The following is a 21,489-nucleotide window of genomic DNA, read 5'->3' as shown; positions in this document are numbered from 1 at the left end:
AATTTATCTAGAGGGGGGGGGGGTCAATCAACCCCCAAAGAAAACTGAGCCCAAATTTGACATCCTTTGTTTGTTCTATTTTGTTTCTGGGTTGTTGAATTAGATTAATCAGACATCAGGGAATGAGGGAGGAATAAATACCCCCCCCCCCCATCTCCTTAGAGAGAATTTCTAGATCAAATAAATATAAATTCACCAGGCTTTTCCCATTTTTTTCTTTTCAAGTTACCTAAGGCATATTTTTTAACTGTAAAGGAGAAAATTAATTTTAAAGCCAGTGTCCCATCCCTGTATCCCTGTTTAGACCTACACTATATTCAATGCACAAATATTTCAGGAATAGGCGAGTGTGTAGCTATTCTCAGTGCCCTAGGAAAATGGGGATAGATGTCACCGCTTTTGGCCTACTTACTCTATTGACGTCATAGTAGAGGGAAAGAGAAAGGGGAAAGAAACCCTCTAAAAAACAGATGGGGTATAGGGTATTTCCTGACGTCAATAGAATAGGTGGCCCAAAAGCATTGACATCTTTTCCCATTTTGCTAAGGCACTATAGAATCTATAGTATAGATAGACAGCTACAGCGAGTGATTTGAATTCTATGTTGATATTAATTTATAACACAACAAGAATTTACGAGGGCCGGATGCAGAATTTCTCACATTGTCCTTTTTCTTTTTTAGATTTTTGGGTACCTTCCAATTGATCCTGGTATGATATTAGGCTATTTTATGCCTTCCCATCCGAATACAGAGCATTAGATGCAAGGGGCGCAGCTACTTGAATATGATAAAAACATATACTAGTTTTTAGGGTTAAAACTAACGGGAACTTTACAATCAATTTTTAAAAGCTCAATTAAGCATCAAACGAATACCTACAAATTAATCCATTACTAATATTAATAAAAAATTAAGCATTTTATTAGACTAGAATTTAAAAGGTTTTGATAGAGCAAAAAAGAGCCATAAAACCATTTAAAACGTCTAGGCGTCTTGTAAGTATGGATATTTTTAGGATTAATCATATACGTATTAGGCCGTAAATGCTAATAGACAAATAACAATGATTGAATTGCTCTATTAATATCAAACTTTATGAGTTTACTAGTGAATAACCAAAGATATACTCTAGATAAGGACGTTAAAAACAACAAATCATAATATTTTTTTTTTCAAAATACAACCACCTATCTTTTATTTTATAATCTTATTTGCCTAAATAATCCTGGTAGCGGTTTCTTAAATACAACTTGACACATTTCAAACTGCCCATTGATCATGGTAAAAAAAATCCTCCAAAACAGATTTTCGGAGGATTTGCTTTTCAAAAACATTGAATCATAGATATGTTGTTGAAGAACCCATCGAATGAATGTTCAATTTCCGTTTCGACATTCGATAGTAAATAAAAGTGTTAATGGCTGACCTATCATCGACATATTAGTGTCATTTATATGGCAGTTTATTTGAGGTATTTTCTTTTGTGGATTGGACAACCCTCACCCCAATTTTTTTCCTTTATAAATATCAGGCTAGTTATATATGTCAACCACGATCACTTTATTTACCTTTAAATAAGTCATAAAACGCCTCCAATTTCAACTGAGTAATTCTAAAAATCCTCCCTCAAAAGGAAAGCCGTATTAATTTGTCAGTTTGAGAAGCATTTTTACAGCAAGTGAAGGCGGGTAATAAAAGGTTCGTGTTATACCAAATCTAATTCACTTTTTGCTGGGATTAACCCTTTATGGAAAAAGCTATTTATTATGAAAAGTGATTGGGTTTAGTTCAAGTAGTTTTTTAAGTATTAGCCACACCCAATTTTGGTGGTAAAGGGGTTGTTTAATGTTTATTGAAGGTTATTTTTAACTATTTAAGAGAAAATTAAAGTGTTCTTTTCAATTAAGCTTTGGGGAATGTTATTAGAAGTTCGATAAGAAAGGAAAATAATATGAATGTCAAAGTGATGTCAGATAACCGGTATTCTGAGACTGCACACAAATTTTAAAGTACGGAGGACAATAACCACTAAAATACTTCTTCGAAAACTCTATGTTTAAATTATTTTGGTAAATACCCAATTAACAATTTTTAAACTCGATAAAAAATCCATCTGTACTAAACATGTACTGTACTAAATCGGAATGTTAATTCGCCTGCCACTACACTGGTAATAATTGACACTGACCTGCTCCTGTGCAGGATAGCCCTACGGGACACCATCGGAACTATTTCTGGTTCTCTGTCAGAGCTTAAAGAGCCACCAGAACTATCCTCCTGACCGCTGGAGCTCAGCGGGTCATCCTAGATACATAGATAGATGCAATGCAATGGTTGATATATTTATAGAGATAAAAGATAGATTTTAAAATATATAGATAGATTGATAAATGGATAGTTTAATAGATAGATTAATATATAGATTAATAGATTGATTGCTAGATAGATTGATAAATAGCAAAATAGATTGATAGATTAATTGATTAAAAGATAAATTGATATATTCATAGCTAGATTGATTTGATGGCTAGATTGATAGCTAGATATATTAATAGATTGATAAAAAGATTAATTGTGGATAGTTAGGTAAATAGATAGATATATAGATAGATAGATAAATAGATAGATAGATAGATAGATAGATAGAAGGTGAACACATGTTTAAATGATAGAAAATGTAAGGGCTTAAAGCATACAGACCGCTAGATTATTGTGTAAAAAGTTGGATACATAGATCTATAAATAGATAGAAAAATGAATATTTACCTGATTATAGAATTGTGTATGTTGAATAGGTTCATCCTTGTTATAATTGTTACCCCAGGCTGCGATTCCTCCATAAACACTGAAAAAGAAAAGAGATATTAAAAGTTGTAGCTAGCTTTAAGAATTTAAAATGGCATAATCAGACCTATACAAGTTGTTTATGTTAAGATCAGGGAGGGATTGGACATTAAACTGTAAATAATGCTGGCTACCAAAAGTTTTAAAAATATGCTTTCTTATTCTTTCAACTAATAACTAAAGTAGGAACTTGTAATTATATTTTAATTGTTTGGTTTACATTTTTCAACCAATAATTTATATCAACATAGGGGGATGCAATTAAATTTATATTCCATTGTTTTATCCCTTATGGATAAAAATACATAGATAGATAATGGATAGGTAGATAGATATAACTAAAACTTAGCGTGGTATATGAAAGATTTATAGCAAGTTTGCTCCTCTTTCTTATTATAGATATTAATAACAACGCCAAAGTATTTATAAATAAAGTAAAAAATTAAAGTTGCGTATCTTATGCCTCTAATTGCTTCACCCCTAGAAGCCATTAGAGACGCTTTAAAAAGTAAGGGGGTAGGGGTCAACCAACCATCTTAAATATTAATTTTAAAAGAAGTTTTTAGGGCCGATTTGTATTGGAAGGTTAGAGGTACTGACACCCTTTCAAAAATATCATTATGTGTATTTGTAAAATGTACAATATATACACGTCAGTCCGTCTGTCGGACATTATCTTTTCTACAGACTCTTTTTTCGAAGTTTCTCGATATGCAAAAACGAGCGAAATAATTTCCAACTTTGCAATAACTACTTTGTTAATAAAAAAAAGTTATCCTGCCAAGATCATGACTGATACGACGCTAGCACTAAGACCTCATTAATCCACTCATCTATTTATCTATCTATCTACGTACCCATTAATATATCTACAAACCTATCTATCTATCTATTTGTAATTTAACTTTTCATTTGTCTATGTATCTTTTTATAAATCATCCTAGCTATCTAGCTATCCATCAACCTATTCATCCATTTATGTATGTAATCATCCATCTATTTTTATATCTATTTATCTATCTACATGCTGATTTATAAATATATACATTTAACCAGGGAGGGAGGAACATTGTATTGTAAATTATACTAATCCCAAAACTATTATAAAACTTAATTCATTGGCTTAAAAACTTTGGGTACTTTTATAACACTTGATAAGGTTGTAATAGCCGTGTCCAAACAATTTTTATGCAGGGTTAATTTTGTTGATGATAGTTAGATAGGGATGTATCGAATTATCTTCTATTGTCTTGTCCCTGAAGATCATTATGAATTAACCCTCTTTATCTATAAATCTAATTCTTTATATGTATATAAAATTTAAAGCATTTGTAGCAATCTAAAGAAAAAATCAAATTTAATAAATTATGTTTCATTTTGAATTACATCTAACTGTAAAATATAAGTTAGCAATTTTTATATTTTTATTGTTATGCTTTTGGAATGGGGATACGGGGGGAAGGGGGCGTGTCGCACCTTTCAGTACAATAGCCTAAAACCTACACTGGACTAATTTAAACGATCGTGATTTTAGAGGACAAACAGATAGACAGATATACATCCTGTTACCTGAGAATATCTTATAAAAAGATCTAAGCCATCAAAAGTTTTTTTTTATTACATATTTTTTCCTGCAACCTAAAATTTACAGGGACTTAAGGGGATTAGACAATGGCTGAGAAATTAATGTACATCCTCAATGATGTTACACAAAATAACCCCTTCTGTAGATTAAAATTTGTGGTTGAAAGGTTTGAACACGCTACTTAGTAACCAACCAATCAAAATTCACAATAGTCCCCAAAGTTGTTAAGCCAAGGAATATGAAAACGTTATTATAGGACTTAGGGTACTAGTAAAATTAACAGCCCATTGCCCCTCTCTCTCTGTGGAGTTTAACTTTTAGGGCCTTTAAATCATCATTTTTATGATTAGATTTATAATGATAACAATACTTTTTCCTAGATTTTATTATGGTAATTAGAACATTTTTTAGAATGTGAAATTTTCACTTAAATTTTTAGGGATATTAATCTGGGAGAGAGGGGACTTTGGCTTGCTTATTACACTTGTCCCCAAAGTTTTATAACAACGTTTTCTTATTCGATGGCTCAACAACTTTGGGAACTTTTATTGAATTTTGTTTGGTTGTTCAAAAAGTTGAGTGTCTGTACGTTTCGACCTCTAATTATTTATAATATACACAAGGGGTAATTTTGTGTATAATCATGGGGATGTAAATCAATTTATCAGCTATTGTCTTATCCCAATAATATTTCTGTCCTTGATTCTACACTTAAAAGTAAACTTTTTCCCGACGAACCCAAGGTTAGAAAAGAAATTTGTAATTGACCAGGGGAAAAGGGATAGGACAATTGAGTATACAATTTTTATACCTCTAATACTGAAAGCTTGTAGCTTAAAAACCGATGATAATTTCCCTGGCTGAAGTCGACTAAATTGCATTTGGTAAAGTGGTTATGGGTGACATTTTTTTTCGACGAGACATTATTCACATTGTTGATATAACAAAAACTTAATTAGAAATTAATATATTCATTGCTTGTGATTTTGTGAATTTGGGGGTAGTCTAATTTACAATTCATTTCCATATCCCCTTATCGCTGGTTAATTGACCCAAAGGTGGCAATAATCTTCTATTTGATGATTTAATGATAAATTGGCGCTTTTTAAATTGTCTTTTGAGGCCCCTTAATAGATGCTTAGTATCTTTATAGTTACCAGAGGGAAAAGTGCATTGGACTGTAAAAGATACTGGTATCCAAAGTTTTATAAACTCGTTCTATTATTTGTTGGCTTCCAAACTATGAACATTTTATCTTATTTGGCTTGTTCAAAGTATCACTGTCTAAACATTTCAACCATCAATATTAATCTAGAGAAGGGTATTTTTGTTCTCATCAATAAAAATGTAAATCAATTTAAACAATTGAAAATAAAATATAAAAATTAGCTTGTTTTAATTAATAGTTTTTAATAAAATAAAAACCCTTCCTACTTTTTGTGTATAATCATATATGCTCTAAGGATATACATGTATCTTTGAAAAGTAACATCGTTAAAAACAAGGACAGTTACGTTCCTTAGTAGCGCAGCATTTAATCTAAAAAGCAACAGGTTCTATAAGTAGTCTATTTATTTAAAGGTTAATAATCTTACAGACAGATAATAGTTGTAGAGTAGTTATGCTCGTCCAAAAGAAAAGTACTATGACTTAATATATAAACATTAGATAGAAGGACGTACGGACATACCCTAATTATAGTTTAGCCTCGCTCGCTCCACCAAAAGAAAATTGAAGGAAACATGTAAATACTACCTAAAGACAACTTACTTCCTCCATATATAAAAAAAAACAGGGAAGGAAAGGATAATAGCACAATTTTATTGGCGGTTTCTCTCAAAGTAAATAGCAAGCACATAAATACCCTTCCAAATTATTTGCAAGCAAATTTATTTTTGCAAGTGTATTATCTTGGATTAAGCTAGGTAAGGGTTAGCTAGTAGCTACACATGATTGGGGCACCGCAGATTTAGGCCTCACTGAGTTATAACTCCCACAGCCGCAGGGTTTTGGATCCGCATTGATTTTTTGCGGATCCGGATCCGCATTTTTTTGCGGATCCGGATCCGGATCCTTGGACTCGAAAATATGCGGATCCTTGCGGATCCGGATCCGGATCCGAAACCCTGCCCACAGGTATTAGACATAAAGGAAAAAACTACCCCACACCCTCATTTTTAATTTATTTAAGTATAATGGTTTGGGGTGTCTGTGCTTGCTTTGCGCTTTGGGGAAAAGCACACCAAATTCTTTCTACCTGAAAATTGAAGGTGAAAAAGGTGAATTTTTAGGAATATATTTTTGTCATTTCCCTTTATATCCCTGATATATACAATTATAGTTTAGTTTATAGCTATGTTATTTGGGAAGGCATTTAAAATTATATTTTAAGATGAAATATTCATTCTATTTTATACAATAGTAATAGTTTTTTGTATGTTAAGATCCTGCTTTCAACTGAACCGTTTGAGTTTTCATTTGTGGAAGCTTCATATATCTCTTGGGGTGGTTTTAGGCTGCTTTGTTTTAAGATTAAAAACGGTTTTAGGCTTTTTTTCTGCCCTTGGGCGCAGACGCTTGTTAAAAATAATGTGTATGGGGAAGATGGAGGTGGAGGTGTCCTAGCCCCCATGAAAATAGCCTAAACATTGGTATGACCAGTATGTATATTTCCTGAAAAGTAGCGAGATCCAGACAGACAGACAGACGGACATTCACTGAGTATTATAGATTTTCTGAATTCTAATTCGTGTCTTTGTATAAAAAACCTTGATAAAAAGAATCATCAAATTCTAATAATCTTTAAATATTTATCCCACTCTCTCTCTTATTCCTCAGGGATCTTAGGGGATAAGACAAAAAAATGATGTACAATGTAAAATTTGCCCCTTTGTAAATAAAGTTACTGGTGTAAAAAATCAGCCACTGCTAGTTTGTACTAACCAATCCAGATTTATTAAAAGTACCCAAAGTTTTTAAGCTTATAAAACATTGAGTACCAGCAAAGTTTACGTTGCAGTGTCTCATCCATCCATGCTTATTTACTCACTATATTTTCTTTTTTATCTCTTTCTCTCTCATCCCTTTTCTTTCTCTCTCTCTCTCTCTATAACTATCTATCTTTCTCTCTTTCTTTTCAATTGAGGTGTTTAAAAAAGAATATTCTAACAAATGGGAGTTGCCGATATATTGAAAAACCTTTTGTTGGTCGATTACAGGAATCTCAAGGGATTGACAATGATGATAAACTAAATTGCCCCAACTATAGATTAAGATTATTGATTGTTTGGAACCAACCATTATCGTTGAAAAAGTTTGGGAACTTCTGGTTAGTACTACCTAATTAATACGATTGTTAAAAATCACCAAAGATTGGGTACTGCTTGTTTGAACTAAAAACGAACAACGAAAAATAAGGAACGTTTTTATACAATTTTGTATACCAATATAATTTAAAGCCCATTGTCTCCTCCCTCCCTGGGTGGGACCCTATTACCATATTACCACCTCATAGTATTAGTTTTATCAGGGAGTGAGGGGACAATCATAATTTAATAATTTACAACCCTTCTTTCCCCCCCAAAAAAGTTTGGTAGCTACCTAGATAGTCTTATGCACAGGGTTCATTGACAATATCTCTCATTCATTTGTTAAAAACTTTGGGTACCTTAATTAAATTCTTACTGGGTTTTAGATTTAATAGTGTCAAAACTTTTTCAGCATTATCTTTGATTTTTAAAATTGGGGGTGTAAATCAATGTATTTTCTTTTCCCTTTAGAATTTTAAGTCCCTTTAATTATACTTTTGAGGAATTATAAGAGAACCTAAATTCTATTCTAAGCAACTTTTTGCTCTGAAATTCAATTACGTCTAAGATTGGCCTTTATAAACATTTGTGCTGCAGACTTTAACAAGGATGAATATGTAGTAGGGTAGGACAGACAGACAAATTGATATATTATTACTTGGATGTTATACCAGTTCTTCATATTCTCTAAAAAATAAAAAAAAACGCAGCGGTTTAAAATAACTATAGCCCATCCCATCCCCTTTAACCCTACACTCCTCCAAGATGAACGAACCTACCCATAAATGTTAGCAACCTAAATTGACGACAACTTTTCCCCTGTCAAAATATCCACTTATATTCCATATAGTCTATTTAGACATTTTTTTCAAATTGATGCCTTTAAGTTTTCCGAAAAGATACATTAATGATTATTATTAAGACAAAATGCTACTAGAAGAAAATTGACAGAAAAATAATGTGTTTTTTTTATGTGACACACACTATTTTTACCTATTTGTATTAGCAAAAATCATTTTATAGAGATGCTAGACATCTAGCAGAATGGAAACTAAGATGATGGCTAAATAAATGGTCGGATTTTGTACAGTACAAAACAATACACAGTTTGTCTTTTTCTCGAGTTTTGCAAATGTTTTATTTTATTTTTAAATGTACAAAACAAAGAGATTTAAATCCAATATTAATTTATCTTTTACAAGCAGTACTTTTAAAAAATACGTACATTTTTGGACTACTGGGTATCTGTCACCGAAATTGAATATCTGTTAGAGACTAAGACCAATTTATTTTAACTGATGGAAGGGTATTGTACACAAATGAAGTATTTATATAAGTAACACAGGAATAAGACAGTGAACGATAAATTAATCTTCACCAAAAATCTCTAGCATTTAGTTATTAAGAGAAGAAAGTTTGTAGAGTAATTTAACAGTTGCTGACCTGCTCCCTGATTTTTTGCTTGTTAAATAAACAGTTATTCGTTTATCTATCACTTGTAGCTACGCCCCTAGAGGTCCATAGAGGAAAAGGAACACAGTAATAGTGTCTGACTGATTATGACGTAACAAAAAAATTAGCCAATGAGAGGCCACTATAAATTTTACCATTGGTCAATAACGGCCTCTCATTGGCTAATTTTTTTTTTGTTACGTCATAATCAGACAGACACTATTACTGTGTTCGAGGAAAAGGGAGGGAGTAAGTCAAATCTCCATTTTTAACTTAGTTAACAAGAAAAGTAAATTAATAAAATGGAGAGGGCAAACTCCTTTAATATAGTTATAAACCTTCCCTGAACCTATAAGAAGCTTTACTGTAAAGGAGAACTATGTCGGTTCAGCGTTTGGTGATATCTTAAGATACGTACACATAGACAAATAGTAAGGTTTTGTATTTAAACGTTACGATCTCGCTACAACTGATCTGATTTAGTTCTCCATTTCAGATAAGCCTCACATGGGTCCCGGGATGATTGTAAGGTATTTTATTTTTAGATTGAAATCTTAGGATGGGTTTAGGCTATTTTAGTGCCCCATAATTCTTCTTGAGTTCCTAGATGCTATGGGCGCCACTGATAAGGTTAAAAACGGAAGTTAAAAAATCTTCCAAAACCAATTTGTAGATAAAAATCCATAATTTTTAAATGATAGATTTAGTTTAAAAACAGATATTCAATTTCATTATTTTTTCCGCCCTTCCTCAAACTTATAAACGGCGTAACTACTCTATAATTCGTTCTTAGATTGGATTTATATTTTTTGTTCAAACACACAAAAATTTATTGAAATTTAAAAATCTAAAATTTCAAATCAATAAGTATAAGAAAACAGGAACGTACGAATTTTCAGCAAAGTAAGAAAAACATTTATATTACATTTTTCATATATCAAATCAAAAGCAGACTTTTAATGTTATCAATACAGGAATACTACAAAAAATATGTAATTTTTTGGCTGGTTAAAATGTTGATAGCAAATTGTTTCACCTGTTTATTATTGTAAAATTGTTATCTATGTCACATATGAACACTTTTAAATTTTTTTTTGTAAAATGCATAAAATGTCAAATGTTTCAAGGTTTGACTTGGCCAGAAAGATGAACTTATAGAGATGCTACGCGCCATCAAATGAATGGAACAAAGCATTGTTAAAAATTACTGAAAGTTGCCCATTCAAAATCCTTTCTTAAATACAGGGATTGGACAGTGGACGATAAAATATTCTTTACTAAATTCTTGAAAATGAAACTCTTTCAATATTAATGATCAAAAATGGGCGAGGATTAATTCAAACAAAGTTGTCCTTTCCCTCCCTGAAATCATTTTGTCTCTTTCCATGAAATCTATTAGGACTATTAATGGTATTATAACAAATCAACAAATATTTTTAGTAGCGAAACTACTCTAGAACTAAAAGTGTCCAACCGTTGTCTGTATGTCGGGCCATTATTTAAGGTATTTTACTGAAATTTTTTGAGAAGATTCTCAGCTATAAATAAGCATAGACTTTAGCACTTATTTGTTTGGCTGTCCGTAAATAATCACCAAAGCAGAAACTCTTTTCTGTGTTCTAAAGGGATTTTTTCATTGGCTTTTTGGGTATAATATAAGATTTAGATAGCCTTAATTTTACTGTAATGGCATGGGCCTGATAAAATGCTAGAAATCGGCCAGATAGTCAGATAGATAGTTATCCTTCAATTTTCAATTTCTTTTATTTGTCAAAATTCAACCTTTGACATTGGATTCCATTATTTTACACGTACTCACACACACCCACCGTGTGTGTGGGGGGGGGGGGGGGAGGACACACACATATTCGTGCACACGATTTTTTTCTAGTCATTTCGTGTCTAATTGGCTTTTTTGTTTGTCCTCCCCCCATTTTGTAAGTTTTTATGCAATTAGTTAAACAAGGGTAATAATTGTCCATGAGAAGCGCAACAATAAAAAAGGCAATAGTCATTAACAAAAAATAGAACAAAAACAATAATACAAAAGTAAAAAAATATCATCTTATGACATATTTAGTAAAGATAATTTTGTAAGACAAAAGCAGTGTTATTTTTTACTGATCTGAACAGGTATTTGTTCCCGCAGGACAAATATTTGTGAATAACCAGCGGACAGATCACTGCTACAGAGAAGCTCTAATAAATATATTTAATAAACTAGGATGGAATTAAAAAGTATTACAGAATAAAAATTGAAATTTTACACTTGAATCTAAAATTTCCAGAAGATGATAACCAAAAAGATATAGCTTAACTTAATCAGAACTATGTGTAAATTTCCAAAGATCTAAAGGGATAAGACACTAGACGATAAATTTATTTACATATCTAACGATTAAAAACAACTATTATTTCGAAGTAAATTATGATTATTGGTTAAAAAGTTTGGACATCTCTAGATTAAAAAAAGGAACTCAAATTTTAAGGAACAAATGAGATTGGGTAAAGTAGAATTTACAGTCCAAAGTTATCTACTTCCCCTATTATTCTGATATTTTGTTAATCAAACAAACGTCCTTTGATTATTTTATTTGGATGTAAAAGATCATCTGTAATATATGTACAGTAGGATAATTGAAAAAGTACAAAATATGAAACTTTAGCAGCGTGGCTGCTCCACAATTATTGCATTCAGTTCGTTAATGGCTGTTTATTTCATCAAGACGGGAGGGTTTATATAAATTAACAGAGAAAATTCTTATTGGTTAGCATAACAACTTTTGGGACTTTTAACGAATTTTGATTGGTTGGTTTATTAGGTTGAGCGTCCAAACGTTTCAACCAATTATTGTGATCTACGAAGAGGTTATTTTGTGTTATGACATTTTAGATGTACATCAATTTATCGGCCATTGTCTTAACCCTTAGATCACTGATAAAATAACTTCAAAGTTTTTTTTATACATGTTCTCTTATTCTTTGGCTTAATTGTCTTTAATTATCTAATGTCTGTCTGTACATACCTAAAAAATAAATTTGGCGATTAAAACATTGGGTTGTTAATTACACTAACAATGTTCACTTATTCATTTGCTTAGAAACTTTGGGGCTTTTTCTTAAATTTTGATTATTTGCTTCATTAAGTTGAGTGTCCATATGTTTCACCACTTATTTAATCTACAGAAGGGGAAATTTTGTAGATTACCATTGTACATCAATTTATCGGCCAATGTCTTATCCCTTTAGATTCCTGGTACTTGTTTGTTTTATTACTATGCACGCGCATAATCAGAATAGCGCGCACAATATTACAAACCACGATCTCTCTCTTCCTCACCCCGGGAGTTGGAGATAATAATTTGAAAGAAATTACCCTTTCTCTCCTTAACCGATGGTAGTCGGCGATTAATATCAGGGATCCTAAGGGATAAGACAATGTTAAAAAATGATTACCCTTGGTGTACTTTAAAAATAGACGTCAAAGGTGGGGGTTAAGAGATGATTATCCCCATAAAACTTTTAAAACCCTTATTTACCCCCCTCAAAATATTAAAATACATTTAAAATCATTTCTCGTATTCATTCGAATCCGGTGGATAGGAACCGGTTCTCATCCATACGAAAAAACTATGTCTAGCATCGTATTATATCCAGTTTTCTACGAAGGCACCGGCTAAAAAAACTGGTTTTAATCTTATAATTGTACATTCTATATCCGCGGAAAGCCGTTTATAATACGATACGAGAAATAACTATTATTTTGCAATATCTTATGATCAGACGCGTGCCAAGAAATTTGTTAAGAAATGCTTAGACTTGCATTTTTGACCAGGTAGGAAGGGGACATTGGGCTGTTTAAAACACTAGTCCCCAAAGTCTTTTAATAACGTTTTCTTATTTATTGGCTTAACAACCTTGGGGACTTTTAATGAATTTTGATTGGTTGGTCCTTTCATTTGAGTGTCCAAATGTTTCAACCACCAAATGTAATCTACAGAAGGGTAATTTTGTGTATCATTATTGGGAATGTACATTAATTAATCGGCCATTGTCTTATCCCTTTTGATCCCTGATTTTTTGACAATTTTGTGCTTACACCTTTTATATCCAAAGCTTTTTCACTGCTACAAGATTGACATTTCACGCCAAATTTCTTTAACATGATGAAAGCACTTGCCTTTCAAGTGTTCAGTCACCCAGAGAAAAAGACAAACATTATAAAAAAAAGAGACCCTGTTAAAACAGGTGGTATTTAGTTGACATGAAATTTCAATTTTTTAAGTTGACTATTTTACATTAATATGGAAATAGTGTATTGGATTATTTCAAAAAGTGAAAATTTAATATTTATTTGCATAAATGTCAAAAGTGGTCATAGATGCCATATTAAGATTTTTTTGCTTTTCAGGCAAGCTTTGCGTTAAACTACCAGATATCAGTGGGGGGGGGGGGGGGCGGGGGGGTAAAGGGGTGATAACCCAACCCCCTAAATTTTGAATTTTGAATTTATGCCCCCCCCCGCCCCCATAGATGAAAAAAGCTCGGATGCCATTGCCAGATATGAACAACGCAATTATAACCAATATTAATCTTTAATTCTAAAATGATATGCTAAACTTTAGTTTAATAATTGTATCTGTACCCGAAACAAAATGTTTTTGTTGTTTTATCTGTATTGGTTTTTAAAAAATTAGTCATGAAAAACGTACTATTTAAAACAATAAAAGTATAACATTAGAATATTTATTTCTCGCATCGTATTATATTCAGCTTTCTACTAATATAGAAAGCTGTTTAGCATCGTATTATATCCAGCTTTTTATATTCGTAGAAAGCTGGATTTAATACGATGCTAGATATAGTTTTTTCGTATAGATGAGAACCGGTTCCTGTCCACCGGATTCGAATGAATACGAGAAAAATTCTTTATATAATTTTTGCCTTTTTCCTTATTGTTTATTATAGCAGCTTATCTACAAGAAGTGCCATTTGACGGATATGGATTTTTAAATGTAATCTTATAATTTTCTCATTAGCTAATGTTTGTACTAGAGGCTATACCCCTGAAATCTAGGGGCACAGTGTTAGAAAAGGAAAACCGGGGATAGAAAGATAGCATAAAACCAGCAATGAACCTATGTAAAGCCTACCAAAATTAGTAGTTTTATCATTACTTGATTGTGCAAACCTTCAGTGCACACACTTTTTTACCAATAATTTTGATCTACAGAAGGGGTACTTTTGTTTGTCGTAATTGGGAATGTCTTATCCCTTTATATCCCTGAGTCCGTGTCAATGCAAATAGCACGCAAAGGTAAACCACAAATTTCGCCAATTTTCGTATTTTCTTGCGGGTGTGCATTAATTTCCGCGTATGTTTAATAATAACAAAACATCACAATAGCAAATTATTACTATAACTTCTTTTTGCACTCTGATTTTAAAATTAAAAATATAAACACTATATGCTTTTTACTTGCTGTTTATTATTTTTTGCTGCACTATGAAAATGTGAAGAAGCTTATTTAAAAATAACGTCATACAATTATACGCTAATACATAGACTAATCAATTAATGGCAGGTTAGTATACATTTCAATTGACCGTTGGAAGGCCAGTATGGCGTCATTTTCTGTAGGCACCATAAAAAGCGTTAGATGTGAAATGCAGAAATTAATGAACACCTTTTTTTGGCGCAACAAAGTAGCCCCCTTTCAGCACAAATTATCCTTAAAATGGCCCCAATTAAACAACAATTAGTGTCATTTTTCTAAATTTTGACGAAGAAGGGCAGAAAATTTGGTAAAGTTAACAATGCAATTAAAATTTTACAAAAGTTCGCAAAAAATGCACTTCTCATCTGTTCTTCTTTAAATGCGTAGATTCTCTATAACTATGGTTTGATTGTACGTCATTTTATTTCTTTTTTATAAAGTATATCGCTCTTTGTCTCGTAACTAATAAACACACATGCACATCTGTACAGACCAATGCAAATTCACACACAAAAGCCTAAAATAGCTGTGAAAAGAATAAATAAATTCTGCTACAATAAGATCTTTATTTAGACAAAAAAAATTGGTTTTTTTTTTGGCAAAATTAGTAAGGTATAAGATAAAATAGCTTTTAAGTGTATTTTATTATTCTTGAATTATTTTTTTCTTCTCGAAATCACTAAATATCGAACTAGATTGAAAAGGTCAAAAAATATTTGTAACAAGGACAATTACATCTATGAGTAGCGCAGCAATAGACATTCATCAAGTAATATGGTTAGCTCATTTTAGGTTAAGCATTTTTTCTGCTTTTCATAAATCCATGAACCAAAAAGTTTTGGTCGGACTTATTGACGGACATACTAGTAATATTGTAGATACGCTACGTAAAATTAAATATCTTCAACAGGTGCTGAAAAATAATCTTTCTTTATTTCACAAAATTGGCTTTGGACAAATTGGAATCTTAAAATGCTGGGTTTTGAAAATAAATTTTTTTTCTTTTTTATTGAAAATTTAATTAATGTAAGTTTCTCAACTTATTTTAATTCACTTATCCTTTTGAGGAGCTTTAAAAAGGTCTTTGATGGATTGGCCAAAAGAAATGTTAGGTCACTTGGACGTTCAAGCTTATTATTTTGAGGGGGGTAAAATGAGGGATATCAAAGGTTTAAGGGGGTTAAACACACCTTTACCCCCGCCCGTGGACGTCCATGGTAGTTCGATCCTTCTTTTTATAGATCCTCAGCAGAGTAAAATATTTCTTAAAGACTAGTCCTAATAAGCAGCGGTTTTATTTGAATGTAAGGGCTATTGAGAAAATTTAAAAGTATTTACTCAAAATAGCAAGATAATTTTCTAAACTATGTCTAATCGGGGGTAGGGGAAAATGGCCGTAAATTGATCTACAAAACTTTCTTCATCCCATTTGTTACAAGCAACCAAAAACATTTAGCAAAACATCTCAACATACCTTATTAAGGGTCAAATTTTCAGTCATTTTTGCTACTCTTAATTTTAGTTGAAAAGTATATATGCCAATTACAGAACTATTATTGCTGGCTATAAATCAAAATCTACCTACATACCAAAAAAGTACAATTGAATAATCTTTAGCTTAGGCTGTTTTAGAGGTCTTAATTGTATCATTATGGTATAATAACTACAGGAAAGTCACGCGAAATCTAGATTTTTTGTTGCACTAAATGTTAAAAAATCTAAATTCTATATGCAAAGGCATTTTTTTGAAGTTTGGTAATGATTAATACAAAATTAGGAGATTGATTAGATTATTTAATTTGTGTGTTAGTAATGCCCCCCCCCCCCCACCCACTCCCCTCTCATATTGATATGTTAGTCCCTGCAGACTCCAAAGTGAAACCGAAACCTTACCTGAAAGAAAGGATCATAATAATAAAATAATAAAAACAATAAAGACACTCTAACTCCTAGAGTAGCTACATACCCCAAAAGTTTGATGATAAATTTCGAAATTATTTGAGCGTGCCGCTCGCCGCGAAATTTAAGTTACAACGACATTTACGGGCGTAATAAAAAGGTTTGAATAGTTATTTCTCGTATCGTATTATAAACGGCTTTCCGCGGATATAGAATGTACATTTCTATATTCGTAGAAAGCTGGATATAATACGATGCTAGACATAGTTTTTTCGTATGGATGAAAACCGGTTCCTATCCACCGGATTCGAATGAATACGAGAAACAATATTATGGAACCAGAGATACATTTTAAGTTAAAATCAGGGAGGAAGGGTGGGGACATTGGACAGTAACAAACTCGCTAAGGAATGTTCAAATGCCAATATTTTTTTTTGCAACCCATTCTTTGGAATTTGCCAAAGATAACAAACACAGTTTTCGCTTAAAAAAAACATTTTGGTGTAATGAAATAACATACTATAATAATGCACAAAAATCACGTCCGAAATACTTTTTTAAAAAACGATAATGGACTTTTTTTTAAATCATGAATTTGAGAAATTGAGGAAAGACAGGGACTTTAAGGGATAAGACAATAGATGATAAATTGATATATACACTCTCCTAATTGACAATGGATTATTTTATAGACACCCATAATTATGATATGCATAATAACTAAAAAAAATAGCTTGTATCAACCAATCAAAATTTAGTATATATTCAAAGAATAATGTTCTTAGAATGTTGGGTACCAGTGTAATTAACAGCCCAATGTTCCCCTCCTCCCTGAAAATAGGTTAATTTAAATTAAATTGACCTATCCCTCTCTGAAAAGTACAAAGGATATTATAATCAACGTATTTGGTTTAATATTTCCAAAATAGCAACCAAGCTATTTGATCAATGCTTTCAAATTTTTATTCATAATTATGTTTTTATAGAATAACAAAACTTGCTAAAAAATCCGCAAAAAAAATAAATCCGCGAAATTTTGTTTGTTTTTTTAGGTATTAGTATGGCTCCAAATCCGATTTATATTCGCTGGATTAAAACCGGTTCTGAGTCAAACTGAAAATCCTGTATTGTAGCATATGAAATCTTTTTTTAAATTTAAATTGCTATTTAATATTTTTAAAATTTTATATGAACGTTAGTTTTGATTTCATTAGTTTTTCTTGCTTACTAACTTAATTGTACGCTCTTTAACATTGTTTTCTTTTTATTTTTGTCAAAAGGTCTTAAAACCATTTAGAAAGATCCATAAAATACAAATAACAAATTCATTAAAAATAGGGGGGGGGGGGGGAATTCTTGATCCTAAATATTCTATTAGAAGTTTGATTTATTTGACTTTTTGATTGTTTTTTAAATAATACACTAACGCATTAATAAGTTCTTACAATACACAGTTATGGAATCTTGACAACAAAGATTTTTTTATCCAATCTTGACAAGTGAGGTATTTTTGGAAAGTGGAATATATATAGAAAACGCCTATGTAAATTAGAAAATCCGCAGAAATCATATTTGCAAGTTATTTGCAAAAATCTGCAATGTTAATTTGCAAAATTTATTTCATGCCCTAAATGACAGATTTAGAAAAAATCTTTTTATGAAATGTGTTTATCTATAAGTTTAGAAAATAATTAAGGCAAAACAATTTTCTTTAGTGTTACTTTTTTCACCCTATATATGAAAAAAGCAGTTTCTCACATTTTATGATAAAAAAAAGTTATAGGAACAAAAAATATGTTTTTTCTTGATGTAAACACAATAATTGGCATAAAATCTATCATTCTAAATGTAAAAATCAGATATAGAATCCTTTTTAGAGGAAATATAGTGTAAAAAGTAACCAAGACATTTTAGCAAAGTATGAAAATCTAAAGAAAATAGTTCTTTTTGCTTTTGATATACATATCAGATAAATGTATATAAAATTAGTGATCAAACACTATAAAACATGTTATAAGTTTTCAACACTGTCATTGATTAAATTGCACTTTTAGGTTTAAGAATTACCAAGTAGTGCATAAAAACTCTTTTTATGAAGTAATTAAACAAAATAAATGCCAAAAAACCAACTACATAATGGTCTACTGCATTATAAAAAACGCCTAATTGTTGATTTGAATTTATTTTGTTTAATAACTTAATAAAAAGAGTTTTTATGTGCAACTTTGGTAATGAGTAAACCTAAAAGTGCATTTTAATCAATGATAGGGTTGAAAAAAGTTATAACTTGTTTTATAGTTTTTGATCACTAATTTTATATACATTTATCTGATATGTATATCAAAATCAAAAATAACTATTTTCTTTAGATTTTCATACTTTGCAAAAATGTCTTAGTTAATTTTTGCACTATATTTCCTATAAAAAGGATTCTATATCTGATTTTTACTTTTAGGATGATAGATTTTATGCCAATTATTGTGTTTACATAAAAAAAAAACTTATTTTTTGTTCCTATCCCTTTTTTTATCATAAATTGTGAGAAACTGCTTTTTTCATATATAGGGTGAAAAAAGTAACACTAAAGAAAATTTTTTTGCCTTAAGTATGTTCTAAACTTATAGATAAACATATTCCATAAAAGATTTATTTATAAATAAGTCATTTAAGGCAAGAAATTAATTTTGCAAATTAACATTGCAGATTTTTGCAAATAACTTGCAAATATGATTTCTGCGGATTTTCTAATTTACATAGGCGTTTTCTATGTATATTCCTCTTTCCAAAAATACCTCACTTGTCAAGATTGGATAAAAAAATCTTTGTGGTCGAGATTCCATAACTGTGAATATGTAGTAATGAAGTTTAACTTAAAAAGAATGAAAAATTATCGGTATACTTTATCGTAGTGGTTTCTTTCTTTGCATTATTAAACGTAATTTTGGCAATTTAACTTGAAATTCAAGTGGACCATTTTTCACGTAGGAAGGGGACATTGAACTGAAATTTAGACTGGTTTGATAAACAAAATCTAAGATTGGTTGTCTAATTGGAGACTTCTATTAAATCTTGATCGGGATTTTAACCTACAAAAGGAATAATATTGTTTATTGTCATATGGGATGTAAATCAATTTATTGTTCATTGTCCCTTAAGATACCACTACATTGAAACCTTTTAAAATATAAAAATGTATGATTTTAAGGTTAGGTAAAATGGGGGTTTGCAAAACCCCACAATACAAATAATGCAGGTTATACAAATGTCCCCTTTAAAAGTTAAAAAGGGAAGAGTGCGGAGGTTCAGTGGTTCAATCGTTGGTTTAAGGATGGATACCGTAATTTTATATTCTTGAAATAATACAAAGAAAATCAAATATCATATTATTTGTGATTAATAGATTTTTTTGCATTTTATATAAAACAAGAATATTAATATCCATAAGTAGCAAAGAATATCAAACTAACCACTTTTTAAAAGAATAACAAACAGTAAATGTTATGTATTTTAAGTCTAACACAATAGACATTAAATAGAAGTTTTCTTTCAATTATAAAAAACAAAATTACCCCTTCTGTAGTGTTTAAACACTGTTAGTTTGTACAAACCAATCACGATTTTATACAGTACCAAAAGTTAATAAGACAACGAATTACAGAACGTGTTAAATAGAAATATTGCTTGTTATTGCTTCGTTATTTTTGGGCTAAAATGTATCTGTTCTATGATGATTTTTAGTAGCCTAATATGACAGTCTATAATACATGGTAACATGTGTATAATTATTATAATTTTAGAATAAACATAGATTTGCCAGGATCATTTGCTAAATCTATAATCATATCTTTCCCTTTCAAAGTATGAGAGGTTCAAATAAATAGACTATCAAAATGTGTATACTGATTTATAATAGTTATTTCTCGCATCCCGTATTATAAACGGCACCGGCTAAAAAAACTGGTTTTAATCTTATGATATTTGTATACATTTTTATATTCGTATAAAACTGGATATAATACGATGCTAGACATAGTTTTTTCGTATGGATGAGAACCGGTTCCTATCCACCGGATTCGAATGAATACGAGAAATAACATTTTACAATAACGCTATACTGATAATATGTCGGCGTATTGCATTAGACACAGTCGACATAAACCATTTGATTTTTATATCAAAACATACTTTAAGATTTGACATAAAATGGGGAGGGAGGGGACATTCGACTGTAAATTATACTGGAACCCAAAAGTTTGTTAAACACATGTTCTCTCATTTGTTGGGATAAAATTTCTAAGTTTTTAAGTTTAGTTTTTTTGGTTCAAAAGCTACCACTAATTATAATCAAAATAAGGGATGATTTTGTTAATTATCAATGTGAATGTTTCAATTTATCGTCTATTTTGAACACCGCATGTTTAAAACTAACAATCCAATAAAAGTGCTCAAAGGCTGTAATCAAAGTATTAAGTGAATGTATTTAATATGGAATAGTATAAAGTCTAGTGTTCTTTTCTTCCTATCTGAATTACAAAATTCTCTATACTTTAAAATCTCTATATCGTAAGATCATTTACTATGTATAGTTTACTTTCATTACCTCCAATTTTGCCTAATATCAGCGGACAGTTTTTAAATATTTTTTTTAGATATAATTCTTGATCATCCTCCTCAATCCTTAATTATATTTTATTTAGTTATTTAGTTTATTTTGGCCCTATACCTAATATAGCTTTATATAGAGACACGTTGAAACAAGGTGTTACCGTAAAAAAATGATTACGGACGGACAGACAAGCTTTCAGGAGACCATCGTTTTAGATGTCACAAGGCACAAACAATGAAGAGAATTGGTTGAAGTGAAAATTGTGTGATATTTGTTTTTAAAAGGCATAAAATCA

At 30.9% G+C, this 21,489-nt stretch overlaps 1 protein-coding gene across 2 annotated transcripts in view; it reads right to left on the bottom strand.

The window, feature by feature from the left end:
* Positions 1 to 21,489, bottom strand: part of LOC145331745 (uncharacterized) — a 355,671-nt gene that overhangs the window by 134,811 nt on the left and 199,371 nt on the right. For both annotated transcript variants that reach the window (XM_080176576.1, XM_080176578.1), the window contains 2 exons: positions 2,769 to 2,847; positions 2,191 to 2,306 (listed from right to left, as the gene is read on the bottom strand). In XM_080176576.1, coding sequence (XP_080032702.1) covers positions 2,191 to 2,306; positions 2,769 to 2,847 — 195 coding nt within the window. The remainder of the gene's footprint in view (positions 1 to 2,190; positions 2,307 to 2,768; positions 2,848 to 21,489) is intronic.

The sequence above is a fragment of the Acartia tonsa genome, chromosome 11 (assembly GCF_053477335.1).
Source record: "Acartia tonsa isolate MP-2025a chromosome 11, ASM5347733v1, whole genome shotgun sequence".
NCBI lineage: Eukaryota > Metazoa > Arthropoda > Copepoda > Calanoida > Acartiidae > Acartia > Acartia tonsa.
This window is presented reverse-complemented; position numbering and strand designations above follow the sequence as displayed.